Raw genomic sequence first — 15,643 nt, forward strand, 5'->3', positions numbered from 1 at the left:
TTGGAAGATTCAGGACAGACAAAAGGAAGTACTTCTTTAGTCAGCGTATAGTTAAACTATGGAATTTGCTCCCACAAGATGCAGTAATGGCCACCAGCTTGGATGGCTTTAAAAGAAGATTAGACAAATTCATGGAGGACAGGGCTATCACTAGCCATGATGGCTGTGCTGTGCCACCCTAGTCAGAGGCAGCATGCTTCTGCAAACCAGTTGCCGGAAGCCTCAGGAGGGGAGAGTGTTCTTGCACTCGGGTCCTGCTTGCAGGCTTCCCCCAGGCACCTGGTTGGCCACTGTGAGAACAGGATGCTGGACTAGATGGGCCACTGGCCTGATCCAGCAGGCTCTTCTTATGTTCTTATGTTCTTAAGACATGCAAACTTAGGGGGCCTTGTTGATTTCCTTTGGACTTCAATGCCCATTTCAAAGATGTGCAACAAAAATTTGCAGGGGACATAAAGTGATTCTTATTTCCACTATTTAAACCAGTGCAGAGCGCACATCCTCCCATTTCTCATCCCTTGGAGATTTTCATCAGAGCACAGGGCATAGGGTGTGCATACTTTCTACTTTACAGAGGACGGGCCTCTATTTGAAGACATCTGTTTGAAAGACTGTCCAAACTAAGTCCTGTTTAAAGAGAATTATGACAAGGGAGAGCATGGAGGCTTGAAGTTGCCCATCAACAGCGAGCACCTGGACATCAGACCGTGCAGGCAGGCACTCAGGTCAGGTCAAGTGGCCGCAGTCTTTCCCACCACTGTGAGATGGTTTGTCTTTCTATTTTAATTTTAAAAATTATTTCTAAATTTGAATCTCTACATATAAATATGCATATATTAGTCAAATAGCATATGCATATATTAGTCAAATTGCTGTCCTTCTTTGTTGATGCACTTTCTCTTTTAGAAGGATGCATATGCGGCCACCCTAATAGGGAAAGACTGGGGCATCATTTGGGATTGAGGAGGAGAGCCTGGCTGGGAGTGCAGAGTCTGTGAGTTCAAATCCCCGTTCGTGTCTCCTGGGTGTAAAGAGCCCACTAAAGATCACCCCCACAGTGAGTGGTTCAGGGGTTACGTGCCCTGCCACCTGTGCAGCCGTGGGCAAGCTGCATAGTCCCAAACAGCCCAGTTGCCCCCCAGCTGGCAGTTGCGGACAAGGAAGGGGCTGGCTTGTGCAGCTGTGGCAAGCTGAGCAGGCCCTAGCCAGCTGGGGAGGACTAGCCTCAGAGGGAGGCAATGGTAACCCCTCTGAATACTGCTTACCATGAAAACCAGCCATAAGTCGGGATCGACTTGAAGGCAGTCCATTTCCTTTCTCCTCAAATACCAAATACCAAATACCTTTGGTATTTTTTTTAATGCTGTTTTATATGGTTTGCTGCTGTTGGTTCTATTTTTGGTTGTGGTCCTTTTTAAACAACTGGAGGGGGTGACATTTTCCGAACAATAAGGTAACAAACATAACCCCAACATGGATCTTACTTTTAGAGTCCCAAACGTTAAGAAAGAGAAAGAAAAAAGGTTCACATGGTCTCAGTACATATAGACTATTTCGGCACATGTTTCACGGCTCTTCATACTAAACTGCTACACACAGTCTTTCTTTCTTTTTGAAAAAAAATATGAAGTGCCCGTACTCATATATTGATAAAAGTGCCATGGGTGTCAGCGCAAAATACTTACTCAGAAATAACTCACAGGAAAGATGGATTAGGATTTCATCATTGGTATCGGAAGTCAGGAGAATGCGTTACTCTTTATATTTTATTTCTATCTCTATGGTTAAAACACGCTCTTCACGCCTGATCCCTCTTCGACGATAATATAATCACTACAGCTCCCAGAATACATCGGGAAGATTAGCTCAAGGACGAGGCTTTTTATTCGACAGGCTTCAACGGCGAGTTCCCTTCTGGGATATGTAGTTTCAGAGGCCTGTAGCCACCGTAAGTTTCTATTCAGTTCCGTGGAGCTAAAAAACTTCATCTCCCAGCGTATGAGGGAACAACGGCACAGAAAACGATAGGCCGCAGCTGGAATTGAGTATGGTAGTGCGGAGCGGATATACCGAGGTGTGCTGGTGTTGTTCGCAAGGGGAGAAGTTGATGCGTGTGCCAGGACGGAGGTAAGAAGGTCGATGTGGAGGAGTTCTGAGTGCAGGAAAAACGGGCTGTTGTGTCAGGAGGTGCCTCGCCTCGCACCACGGGAGAAGGGGGATGCGTGGGGAAAAATGTCCGCGGAGAGAATAAGGGCCTTGCTGGATCTGGCCTAAAATTCATCCTCTTGTTTCCCAAACTGGCCAACTAGATGCCTCCGGGAAGGGCACAAGCTGGACGCGAAGTCGGTTGTCCTCCGTCCTTTGCCCTTCTCCCTACCTCCCCCTCCGCCCCATAAAAAAATCACCACCACCACCCTGGTCTTCGGAGGTGCCTCTGAAGATGGAACTGTTCGTGTCCAGTTGCCATTGATGGTTTTTTCGTCCGTGAATTTCTGACATCCGCTTTGAAAGTCATCTAAGCCAGCAGTCGTCGCCCTTTTCAATCCCACCTTTAAACCAAATGTGCATTTGGGGGCCCATCGCTTAACCGTTGCCTATGCGTTTGTATACGGTGCTAACGCTTCTGCTGTGACCCACCTTAGATATGGTAGAGCGCTCTGACCCCTTCGGTCCCTCCCGCTAAAGACCAATAAATCTAAACCAGTGACCATCTCTATGGCTTGTGGCAACAAATTCCAATGGTTAATGAAGCGCTGTATGAAGAAGGCATGCCCTTTTTCTTTGTGTATGTGTTCCCTGCTTTGAATCTGCTGCCCGTAAATTTCATTTGGTCAGTGAGTGAGAGGGATTTCTTTCCGTTTATCCTGTCCTGAGTTTCTGCCTCTCGTCCTGAGACCCAGAGACTGCACACCTGTGCTTGCCTTGGTTTTATAGCCTCCCCTATCCAAATATTAGGGTGAGAGACAGCAAGTCTATGTGAGACACATCTCTGCACCGAAAATATCAATACCGCAATGTTATTTTGCATTTATGTAATAGTGTGGAGTGTTCAAAGCACTTAACAGATTTCTCATAACAACCTTATATCCTCTATGGCTTTACTTGCAGTAACTGTTGGTTAATAGATCTTCACCTTGCTGTTAACTCCTGTTTTGCTTTCCCTGAAAGTGGATCAATGGTTTGCTAATGCTCAGAGCAGACTGATTGATATATTTGGATTGGGAAAAATAATTTCCCCATAGCTCATGTTGGTAGAGACTTGAGGAGGGGCAAATTGTTTTCTTCATAACAAGTTGGTTTCTTGACTGAAGCTTTTTGCTTTACCAGATAACTTTCGATAGTAGACCGCACTCTTTTGTACCACTTTTGGTTTCGATTTTGATTGTGTGGGTTGTTATCTATGTAGCCATGGGCAGCTGGCACATGGATGGTCTTGCCTTGGAGCAGTGGATCCAAACCCATTGATCTGTGTCTTTTTTCTACTCTGGGACAAATGAGTTGGTTCCCCCTGCCCCCAGTGATCTTTTAAAAATAATTTCCTGGTGAGGTCCTCATGGAATTAGTTTGTATAAAAGAGTTCAGCGCAGCAGTGGCAAACCTTTGGCCCTCCAGATGTTGCTGGACTCAGAGGAGCCAGCATCACCAAGAATCAGGAATAATGGGAGTTGTAGTCCAGCAAGATCTGGAGAACCGAAGGATCCCAGCCTCTGGTCTAGCATGCAGTAGTGCCCCCCCCAATCATTTGTATGCTTTAAACATTATCAGTCGTGGAATCATAGAGTTGGAAGGGATTTCTAAGGCCATCGAGTCCAATCCCCTGCTCAATGCAGGAATCCCAATTAAAGCATACCCAATTAAAGCTGTCCCGCTTCCTCTTGAATGCCTCCAGTATTGGAGAGCCCACCACCTCCATAGGTAATTGGTTCCATTATTATACTGCTCTAACAGTTGGGAATTTTTTTCTGATCAGTCAAAATCTGGCTTCCTGCAACTTGAGCCCATTATTCCATATCCTGCACTCTAAGATGATTGAGAAGAGATCCTGGCCCGCCTCTGTGTGGCAACACTCATTAGGTTTGCTTGCCATGAAACCTTGTTTACCATTGTTATGAGTTTATTAAAATCAGCTTTCCTGAAGTCCAGGGTACTTATGTGGTTACTCTCAGCTTTTGCTTCCTTTAAAAGCAAACGCTCAGTCTGTGTCGGAATTGCTTTTTAATATGTTCTTAAACCTTCTTTTTAAAATGTTTTAATCTTAGATGTTTTAAAAGCTTTTTTAAGTAACATTTTTGAAGATGTTTTGTTTTAATGTGTTTTAAAGCTTGTTTTTATGTTGTTTTAATGTTTTTGATGCTTTTGTTTGCTGCCCTGGGCTCCTGCTGGGAGGAAGGGTGGGATGTAAATCAAATAATAATAATAAAATCAAGAATTTAAGTATAGTGTGGTCACTTTCCCTCACAGTTCCTGCAACTGCCACTTCATCCACCAAGTCGTCTCTATTGGTTAGAATCAAGTCAAGGATAGCTGATCTTCTAGTTGCTTCCTCTTTCTGTAGGAGACAGTTATCTCCAGCACAAGTCAATAATTTCTTGGAGGGAAATGTTTGGCAGAATTTGTCTCCGAACAGATATTGGGGTAATTGAAGTCCCCCATTACTACTACATCATGCCTCCTCGAAACATTGGCAATTTTGCTTTTCAAAAATTTCATCCCCATCTTCTCCTTGATTGGGCAGTCGGTAGTAGACTCCAACCACTATGTTCCTTTTATTCCTTGCCCCTTAATTTTAATCCAGATACTTTCAGTGGAGCTACTAAGGTCATCCTCCTGTATTTCTGTGCAGGGATATACTGTATACTTTTAACATATAGCGCAACTCTGCCTCCCTTTCTATTCCTTCTGTTCTTTTTGAACAAATTATATCCTTCAATCGCTGTATTCCAGTCATTGGAGTCATCCCACCAAGTTTCAGTTATACCTATCAAGTAGTATTTACTCTCCTGTATAAAGAGTTCAAGTTCATCCTCTTTGTTTCTCTGGGCATACAAACATTGAAGGATATGTGATTTATGGCCTGACTTTCTTCCTACATTTTTATGAAGGCTATTACTAGGCCCCATTAGAGCCATTCCCTCAGTTCCTCTTATTGTTCACAAGCCTTTGTTAGTCGTTACCGCCAAGTTTACATCTTCCTCAAATAATATCAGGTATTGCCTATCAAATAATGGGAGCTTGAATTGCTGCAAGAGTATGTGCAAGAGGGCGGAAATGGTAATCTGTTCTTTGGCTTTCCCACAGTTGAAATCACAGGGACCAAGGCTAGTATGGAAGATTCTGAAGGGGACCTTTCCATTCAGAGAGAAGCCATCCTGTCTCAATTATATCCTAATCAGATCACTGCAAAGAATCTGTGAGTCTTTCTGGATTTTTTTTTAACTGCCAGTAAGAAGCACCTAAAACCTCACTTGAAAAAAACAGAATCCACATAATGTAGATATTTGAGGGGTCTTTTTATTTTATCATAGTGCCTGAGGAAAAAAGCTGTTAACTAATGTGAGTTGGATTCTCATTCCCCACAAATCATTTTCCAATAACTAGACAGTTTATTTCAGCTGCTGAGTTCAGGCAGTGACTGTTTAAATCTTCATGCAAGTCGTACAGCTATGTAAGTTGCACATTGAAGTCCAGTACCTGAATAGATGTATTGATGTCTGTACAAAATGTGCAAAGATTCTGCTTTCCAGTCTGAAAAAGGATTGTTTGCAGATGTTGTTGTTAGTACAAGGCTAGCGGCCACATCTACCCAAACAGCAAGTACTGTTAATGTACTATAAAATTTAAATTCCACTTCATTTGCGCTGATGATATGTCCAACCTCTTACTGCCAGGGTACAAGATCTGAGAACCTTGGTGGCTTTAACTGACCCAGAGGATGGAATACTGGTTCAGACTCCAGATGGTGAGTGGCTAGTAGATTTTTCCATGCCTGTTTACCGTCACCATAAAATAGCTTCCATCCAATACAATTCTTCCCTGTCAGGGAATCAGTCACTAGAGACTAAGGATATCAATATTAAGGGCCACTAAATGGGCCTAGCACATGAATGGATGTAGGGGGGCACAGAAACGTCTGAAATGGCCCTCAGACTCAAGAGGTAGAGCATTTTAAATACAGGATAAAGCTCTCCCAACCAACTTGGTGTTTGGCATGCACAAAGATAAAACAGGAAATTCAGTGAATTGCCCAGTTCCACTGTCATTTTTGTAAGCTATTTTAAGGAAATGTAGAAACTAAATTTGCTTTTGTTAGATTCCAGAGTTGGACTGAACCCTGCCAAGAAATAATGGCACCACATCAGCGTAGATTGTAATAAAAAGAAACTATTGCATTACAAACTGAGTAGAAGCAACTAATTTTTTTAAAAGGGGGAAATGCTACTGACTTACTAAATACTGTTTTAGTTTTCAAATGAGAAGCAAAATATTATGCAACTATTCAGGGGCAGCAGAAATTAAGTACTACTAGACCCAGATGTCACAGATTTGGTTAATTTGTAAGTTATGTTAGATCATGTTTCTTTCTAGTTTGTCTGACCTTATGCAAGTGTTTCTTCTCATAAGCAGGAACCTTGCCCTATTCAAGACAGCTGATATTTAGTGCCAGAACACACCCTTGGCTCTAAATACTGATGGACCATCTAGCCACAATCTCTGCAAAATTATAAGTTAAAATTAATGTTGCTGTCTGTAAATCTATGTCCTGACCTAATATATTGAAAATTGCTCATTTCGCAGTTTCTACGAGTATATTACTACCTGATTATTGTGTTATGCGGAACGAGATACACTGGTGGATCTTATTAAACAAGGAATGAACAGCAATAGGTTTTTTTGTCCGTGTACTGTCATAAATAAATAAAATTGTAGTCCTGTAGGGTTCAAAACATTTAATTTTTAAAGAATATTATATCACAAGGGGGTAAACTCTGTAACTGGCAGTGCTTAGCAGATCTCAGTGTAAAAAAAACCAAAAGGAACTCCAGAACCATTTATTTGAAATAATAACTGAGTTGGGTTTTTTAATGCTAATTCTTCTTTCTCCATATTTTTGTCTTAAAGTTTCTAGTTTTGAAGTTCTTGAGGAAATGAAGGGAAGATGTCGTGGTACAGCTTCCTTTTCACAGCTGAACGTCATTGTTTCTTTTTGTTCTAGGCTTTAAGCTCCCTGGACAGCTGGAAAACTTAATTGGCTGCAGCAACGCCTAAGCCAAATTAGTAGAACCAAGTAACTTCCCAAAGATGGGAGATGAAGGTGCAGGTGAACCCTTCATGGGTGTCGTGGCTGGCGGGGCCGGAGATTACGAGGGTGTCCTTCCTTCAGACACAATTTCCCTGAGCGATTCAGATTCAGATGACTTTGGGTTTACAGGCGATGCTGAAGATGATACTGCATGTCCTGAGGAATCCCTTCCCTTAGATGATACGGGTGGTAGATCAGACGAAAGTGGTGACCCTTTACACGGTAACCGAAAATCACCTGTCCAGCCATTTCATCTGAAAGGCATGAGTTCAACCTTTACCCAGCGCAGCCAGAGCATTTTTGACTGTCTGGAAGGGGCAGCCAAACGGGCAGTGCCCTCAATTGCAGAAGATAATGTAATTGATGGAAGTTTTAAGCGCCCTCTGCCTCCACCCACTATTTTAAACAAGATGCCTGCAGAAAACCTTGGAAGACCAAGCAAACCACCAACAGCTCGCAAAAGTTCCCCAGCAGTTCCTGATTACATTACACACCCAGAACGCTGGACCAAGTACAACTTGGATGATATTTCAGAGTCTAGTGATAAGACCAACAGGTCAGTTGCTATGGAGTTCCTGAAGGGCTTGGAGAAGAGTAGAGAGGAAAAAAGCTCAACCAAACCTGAAAGCTACACCCTATCTTTCAACCAGGATCCTTCCAGCTCTGGTGCTGGCAGGATTATCTTTACTAAACCCACAAAGGCAAGCTTAGACAGGAAAAGGCCTTGTGCAAAGGAAGATGAAGAGACCGAGCTTACTGATGCAAACCAGGAGGCCAAAGAGAGCCCGCCAAAGAAGTCTAAGACCCAGAATGAGGAGGAGGGTATACTAGATCCCTTAAAGGAAGTGGAAGGTTGGAAGCAGCTGAAATTGGAGGCGTTAGATGTTCAGCGAGGATCTGACATAGATTCTTCTGAGAAAGATGAAGAGACAGTAGTGGAGACCATGGGCTTCCGTGGTAGTAAGAAAAGGAATAGGAAGCATTTCCGACTCAAAGCCAGCCCATGATGAAGATGAGGAAGAGTCCTAAATCTGGATAAATTATTCTTGTGTTTTCTAAGAAGAGTTTCCCTAAAAATATTTTCTCCATTGTTTGACAAGTTTGCATGAGTTTTGGCAATTTGTTTCTTTTGCTTAGCATGCTTGGAGCTGAGACTTAGAGATATTTTAGCGTTCCACTTACCATCTTCAAAAAGTCTCTGCAGAATTGAAACTAGACAAATTTTGATTTAGGGTCATACAGAAATGCCTACAAAGATTTTGCCTGTGAGAGATCATCTCCGTTTTTGTCTTTTGTTTTTCAGTTGTGGAACAAATCTTATAACTGCATAACCCACCAGATCTTGATGAGCTACAGTTTTGCTCAGCTGTTCATGCAAAATCTTTTGACTGGTATCCCATCTCAGAATACTGACAAAACATGTTGTGTGGGTGAGGTCTAGGATGTGTGCATGCATATCGGCACCTTATGGAACAAACGTTTAGCCCATAACTTTGTGTCTCATTGGATTATGAAAGATGGTGACTGATCTCAGCATTGAATATCCACAGCCTCTTCCCTTGCAACTGTGATGTTTCTGTGTACATATCCAAGAGCTGCTTCCTAAAGTAAAGTGACTTCATATCAGCTTGACCAGATTTGTTTGGGAATTAAGGGGCTTAAAATGGATTCTTTAACAAACTTACTATGTGATCCTTTTCATATTTCTTGGTGTCAATAAAATTTTGAATTACTGCTTGGTGTGGTTCCAGAGTGTATGTGTGTAAGCAGCTGGTGGTGTTGGTCTAAACTTGACAGGTATATTTCCCTCCCTCTTGATTGCTACAGCATCAGCCTTCTTCATTTCTGTTATCTCTCTCCATGTGTGCACAAGGTGCTTCAGCCTGCAAAGAGAAATGGCAGCAAGTACTAATCTGTTCTTTGGTGCTTGTAGTGGAATCAGTTTGGTCAAGTTCAGCTTTGGATGTTGTGAAGGTGGAAAAGAGTTCCTCCTGTCTCTCACTCCTTCCAGGCCTGATCCATTTGCTTCCCTCATGAGTGCTAGGAGTTCCACCCACATAGGACTTCCAAGGGTCAAATAAGGAGGAGAAAGGTGGGCACATTAATTGTACAAAACTACAGTAAAGCTGCACACAATCAATAAAAATATGGTGTTTTAATTACATATATAATGGTTCACACCTGAGCTCTAACCACCCAGCGAGCCAATATGAGAGTAGTGGGCAGAGTGCTGGACAGACCAGGGATAGCTGGGTTCAAATGCCCCACTCAACCAAAATATTTTACTGGGGATAACCCTTAGCCAGACACTATCAGCCTAACCTACCTTGGAGGATTTTTGTGAGGATAGAAGGGAGGACCATATGTGCTGGTCTTGAGTTTTTGGCAGAAGGGCAGGATCACAGTCTGAAAAGTAGTGGAAGTGTGCAGCTATCTCACCTTGGGAAGCTGTCTCTGTACTGCATCTGCCCCAATGGGCTAATTACGCCTGCAGGACAGAGGGTCACCACCTCTAGTCTAGGTGGAATTTCTTCCAGTGTATATGACTGATAAATTAAAATTTAGCATTTCTAAGCTGAATCTTCCAAACTTTAAAAGCTTAATCTGGCAACCACAGGCCAGCCAAGTAGTATCTTGCAGCACAGTAATGATGCTGAGATTTCAATATGTCTCCAAGGAAAGGAGCTTCAGAGCTTTTAAGGTTTCAGTCTACAAGTTGGGAAGAATTTGTATAAATATTTATCTCCTGGACTCTTCTCTCCGTTAACCATCTGAGTACTTTGCAGAGCAAGCTGAACTGCAGTCATGAAACACCATTTCAGGCATTACCTAACACTTCTGTGTTTAATTTGGTACATCTACATGAACATTTTACACATTTGTGTTTTTGAAAAAGCACCCCATCCTGTTTTGCTGGATTCTTGGTTAGCATTTCAGGTGAGCAACAGCTTCCAGCTGGAACTACCCCTCACTGTGGTGTCCTACCTCCCTTCTTCACACACACCACACATTCACATGACAACTTTCAGTAACCATAAACATTTGGGAAATGTAGAATTCTGAAAAAATGGGTCCATTATCAGTGCTGAATAGATGCTTGTGTTCTGGTTGTGTCAGTCAACTTGCAGCTGCAACTCAAAACAACTAGCTGTGTTCCATGGAATGAGACTTTTTTTGTTGCCCAGGAATATGGCATTGAGTTTATCCATGTGACATTTTCAAGGTTATATGCTGGATATGTCTTGTGTTTTGGGATAGACTTTCTTCACATGAGAAGAAGATATGCCCTTTCAGCTCAACACCAATTATTCTGAACAGTCACAATTGTTAATCAATCTGTAGATTCCTTTATCTGATGGCACAGTGAGAGGTATCCTCTAAGGTCCTACTCCTTGCCAAATGGTTGTTGCAGCTTCCTTCAGAACCATCCATTGTGGCTGGACATGCTGCTTTCATACCCCAAAATGTGAGGTAAGATGCATTTTCTGCATTGTTCACCAGGAAGGGTGTTTGTGAGATAAGGTCAGTTTTTCCCTATGGCAGGCATGATAGCTGCAGAATCATAGCTGGGAGGAAGGGCAAGATATCAATCAATACAGTAGGGCCCTGCTTACCGGCACTTCGCTTACCGGCGTTCCGCTAATGTCATGGCTTTCATTCTCCATTTTTAAAGCCGATTTTGCCCTTTTGCAGCATTTTTGTGTCATTTTTGTGCAACGCGCCCCATTATATTCAATGGGGTTCTGCTTTACGGTGATTTCCGCTTTACGGCGGGGGTCCGGAACGGAACCTGCCGTATAAGCGGGGCCTGCCTGTAAATAAATAAATAAAGCAAATGAAGCACATTCCAAGCCCAACTTCTCAACTGTAGATAAATGTTTACATGCAGATTTTGTGCATGCCATGCAGATGTTAAAGGTAAGGAACATTGTCAAATTAATGTGGCAACACTACTTGTCCTTGTGTAGTAGGACTCAAGGAAGCTAGTTCAGTAATTGTGCTTTACTACTGGCAGTAGTAAAGACAGGTGTTGGAGGGGGTGTATAATCTTGCTGCTGGAAAGAACCTTCTAAAGCAGCTATCTTATTAACACAGACAAACCTGAATATCTTTTTTTAAAAGGTTATTAATTGTAGTACGTGGAAGCCTAAAGCTACAACTTCATATAGCAAAATGTTTATAAAGGAAAATGAGAAAGTTGGGTTAAAGCCCAGTAATTCACAATCGGTGCTATTTTCTTGATAGTACATATGAAGAGATCTATTGAAGTAGCATATTGGTATATTGCCAATTACTACTCAACATCGTAAGGGTTTTCTAGCTAGTTCACATACAAAAGAACTCTTGAGAATTCAGCTATCAACTAGCAAGTTGTAAAATCCATTTTGCTTGCTATAGATTGCTGTCCTTAAGGACTAATAGATGTCCCTGCTCACAATCCCGGAAACTACACAAGCTATTAAGAGAACAATGAATATAATGGCAGGATCTTCCCCAAATCATTAAGGATATAAAAATAAGGACCCACGGTTAATGCAGGAGTCTGATTACTTGGGTTTATACACAAAAAGGGCATATTTAAGTTTACTAAGAGCCCAGTGTTCCCCTTTGGATATCAGTGAAGGGGAAGGGCAGTGGAAGTTGTATGACTGGTCCATGCTTGATCAGCAGTGATGGACTTTTGGAACTAACCAGCAATAATAATACAAGTTTCAGAGGAAATGCACAGCGTACGGAAAGAAGACCAATCAAAGAACTTTAATACTACAACAACCATTCTCAGGGAGGGCAAAAGTATATGCAGAATATATTTTAAACATTCTGGTTGATGTTGCTAATAAGGTTTGGAGTGGTCTGGTATGAGTGGATTTGCAGTAATTTTGTATTCATGCAAGCTTTATTTGCCTAGCAACGATTAAACAGCAACACAAAAAGTTAAATAGACGGCTGAGAAGGAGGTGGATTATTGGAAACAATCAGAGTAAACATTTATAAGGCTAATAAATTGGATGTAATGTTTCAGGATAGGCATTATGCATGTCTGGTATGGCAGACAGGTCAGTACTCTGCCATCAAAAGAAAATACCCTTGAGGTAATAGAAGACGGTCTTGAATATGTCAAAAAGTCAATCAACAAACAGCAAAATGTTTGATCTGCTGGAGTGAGAGTTAGTTATCGATGTACATCATGTCTTCAAACTGATTGGTGCCTTCTCCATCTTCATTGCCTTCTGGTACAGGCATTTGATGTGTGCCTGGATTTATGAAACCTATGAAGATTTTTGAAATAAAAACACTGGTTAATGTCAGCAGGTATAATAGGCCATACCCTCCGTTTCACTAATTATCTGAAGAGATCTTTCCTTAATTTAAAATCCATATCATCAAAGGTATTTTTTCTTCTACAAGAAGAAAAATCATTCAGAAAGTTTTCTCACATCATTTGTGCCTGTTAGTATACAAATGTTCAATGATGGAATTCTATTTCTGATCCATTTCAGAATGATAGATGGATTTGTACCTTAAAGACTCAGATTTATTGCAGCATAAACTTCCATGGGCTACAGCCTACTGCATCTGATGCGTAAAAGGCTTTCCTTATTTTGTAGGTAAACATGGGTACCAAGAGAGAGGAAAAAACTTTGGAAGAAAATGCTATGAGAGGCAGAGATGGAGTAAGGTCTGACATTTCTGTTCAAGCACAATAAGTGACCCACCACAATATGTATAGTTGGTGATGCTACTTTCCCAGCTATGCTAAGCTAATTAAAAACCTGCAGTTACTTTAGATTTCTCTTCCACTACTGGTGTTTAAAATAAGCATAGCTAGAAGACAGTATCATAGGTTACTGCTGTTGTGAATGAGTTACTTCTTATCTTGCATAAATGCAAACGGTATACAAATATCCCAGACTTTCCTGGTCACTTGCATTTCTTGGCCTTTTGGACTCACTGTTTAGAATACTTTTTCCTCTACAAGTATGTGATGGACCAACTGAGGACAAGACTTAAAAAGTGTTTTCAGCCTACGCTTCTGGAATGTGTCACTATAGAAGGCACTGGATTTAGCCAGATGCAGTGGAAAGCCATTAATCTCACAAAGATGCATATTAATCTCATGAAGATACAAAACAGATATCTTTCTATCCATGTGCAAACAGCAGGGCCTTGTACCATCACATCTGATAAAATAAGCTTTCGTCCACAAAAGCTGCTTGATCTCAAATCCAGAGGGTCCATGCAAATGTGGGAACTGGTGCATACAGAAACTATTTTCAAATGGCAGTGAATGGGAAACACCGCATGTGGATTGAAGGTGACCTAGTGAAAAAGAGGGCAGGGCTCCTGCACCTTTAAAGAGCTGTGTAGCAGAAAGAAATTCAGCAGATGTAGTTTGTCAGCACACCTGCTGAAACTCCCTCTTCAACACAACTCTTAAAGATACAGGAGCCCTGTCCTCTCTTTCATCAGGCCACTGAATATGGACTGAAGTCATTTGATGATAAGAATCTCAGCTATCAATTTCATCGGTGGAAAACGCTATCTACGCAATGAAAGTCCATATAGATAAAAGCTCTGATGAAGTGGGGATATTCTCTTAGATACAATGACATAACACATCAGAAGGACCTTCTCATTGACTTTGGAATCGAAGTATACCTGCATCCCCCAATGCACGTGGAGAACAGCCTACTACTGAATAGGAAAGCTCCCCAGCTATAAACTCGGTAAAGCCTGGGGGAGTTAAAAAGTGGGCTCTATTTCTTGAGCTTTGTTCGTCATAAATGAACATTTTGATTTGTAATGTTGAGTCCAAGGTGTAAAATGGAAATATTAATCATGACAGGGTTCAGGCATTCTCATGCATTACACACGAGTCCCAGGCCTGGTCAGAAAGCACTTGATACAGCATCCTTGCTGAAAGTCTAGGTTTGGTTAGTGCCTGGGCGGGAGACTGCCAAAGAAGCCCCATGTATACTACTTAGAAGTCAATAAAAGAAATGTGAGGTATAAATATGTAATCTCTGTAATTCTTACAACTTTGTAATGTTTTGCATTGTGTTGCCTTTCCTGCAAGAAACACATGGCATGCAAGTTACCCCCTCCCCACTTTATCCTGTGAAGTAGATTAGGCTGAGAGAAAGTGACAGAGCCCAGGCCACCCCTGGAGCTTCACAGCTGCATACTATACTTTAGGCCAGTATTATTCTCCCCGTATTTTCAGATGGGCATGAGATGGAGAAAGGGCAGCTTACTTTGGGTTACCTAGGGAGTTCCTAGTTGAAGCTAGATTTTAATTTCCTGGTCGTTCAGTCTCTTAGGCTGCAACCCTATAGTCACTTATCTGTAAGTCCCACTAAACTCAGTAGGACTTACTTATGAGTAGACATGCAGAACTGGCTCTTGGTTATAATACAATATTTATCCTCTAAATCAGTGGTTCCCAACCTGGGGACCGTGACCACTAATAATCCAGAGGGGGCCGCAAACAGCAGAGAAATTATTTTTTAAAAACGAAAGGCTTCCCTCCCTGGATGCTGTCTGTTCCCCACCGCCACTGCAGATGACACCTCCCCTTTGCTCCAAACCAGAGGAGTGGTCTTTTGCTGAAGTGCCAGAGTGTCTTTCAGGCACATCGAGGACAGGCATCTGCCTATAAAACATGTGGCAGACACTGAAGGAGGCTGAGGGTGGAGCTACCAGGAAGAAGAGGGAATTACAATCGCCAGCTCCCAGCTCCTCACACTACCGCTGCTGATGACACCCTTGCTCAGAACAAGAGAAGAGGGCTTTTCGTGAAGCAAAAGAAGCAAGGCTGCAAGGAAAGGCTGCTTTCCCCCTTCCTGGTAACCAGCCTGCTTGCCTTTTTTGGCTCCTGCTTCATTATCAACTCCTTTAAAAAATTATTCTTATTTGCAAGGCCACCCAGATCTCGCCTTTGGCCCAGACGGAGCCAAGGAGCAGTGCTCGCCCCCCATCTCTGAGGCTAAGTGTATGTGCCAGCGCCCCCCCTTTCTTCCACCTACACTCCATCCCCAATCTCTCTCTCCAAGATGCTACAGCCATTGAGGGCTTCACCCCTCCCACGTGCCCAGATGTATGCATGCCTGCAGATGCTTGCAGGAGGGGCAGGTGTGTTTATGTATGTGCATGCACTGATCTGTTTTCTGTTCCACTCTCATTCACCAAGTGCACACTAACCAAGTCATCAGTTCTGATGATCATACCAAGGCCTGAAAGTACTAACCCCCTCCTCAATCTATCCATCCTTTAGTCTTCACAGTTTAGCATCCCCACTGCTACCACACTGCTTCTTCTTGATGATGATGATGATTAAAAAGC

General features: G+C 42.3%; 2 protein-coding genes across 3 annotated transcripts in view; one reads left to right on the forward strand and one right to left on the reverse strand.

Moving 5' to 3' along the window:
- The first annotated feature begins 1,893 nt into the window (after positions 1 to 1,893).
- Positions 1,894 to 9,033, forward strand: TSSC4 (tumor suppressing subtransferable candidate 4). 2 transcript variants are annotated; one of them, XM_061610161.1, is made up of 4 exons: positions 1,894 to 2,127; positions 5,299 to 5,410; positions 5,889 to 5,959; positions 7,214 to 9,033. In XM_061610161.1, the coding sequence occupies exon 4, from the start codon at positions 7,300 to 7,302 to the stop codon at positions 8,305 to 8,307; it is 1,008 nt and encodes a 335-aa protein (XP_061466145.1). In that variant the 5' UTR covers positions 1,894 to 2,127; positions 5,299 to 5,410; positions 5,889 to 5,959; positions 7,214 to 7,299; the 3' UTR covers positions 8,308 to 9,033. The 2 variants fall into 2 exon arrangements, with proteins under 2 accessions (XP_061466145.1, XP_061466144.1); XM_061610160.1 differs by lacking the exon at positions 5,889 to 5,959.
- A 3,014-nt stretch (positions 9,034 to 12,047) lies between these two features.
- Positions 12,048 to 15,643, reverse strand: part of TRPM5 (transient receptor potential cation channel subfamily M member 5) — a 58,525-nt gene continuing 54,929 nt past the window's right edge. Inside the window, exon 25 of the mRNA XM_061612770.1 lies at positions 12,048 to 12,570. Within this exon, the coding sequence (XP_061468754.1) occupies positions 12,470 to 12,570 (101 nt within the window). The 3' untranslated portion in view covers positions 12,048 to 12,469. The remainder of the gene's footprint in view (positions 12,571 to 15,643) is intronic.

This window comes from Rhineura floridana, chromosome 2, assembly GCF_030035675.1.
Source record: "Rhineura floridana isolate rRhiFlo1 chromosome 2, rRhiFlo1.hap2, whole genome shotgun sequence".
In the NCBI taxonomy this organism is placed as follows: Eukaryota; Metazoa; Chordata; class Lepidosauria; order Squamata; family Rhineuridae; genus Rhineura; species Rhineura floridana.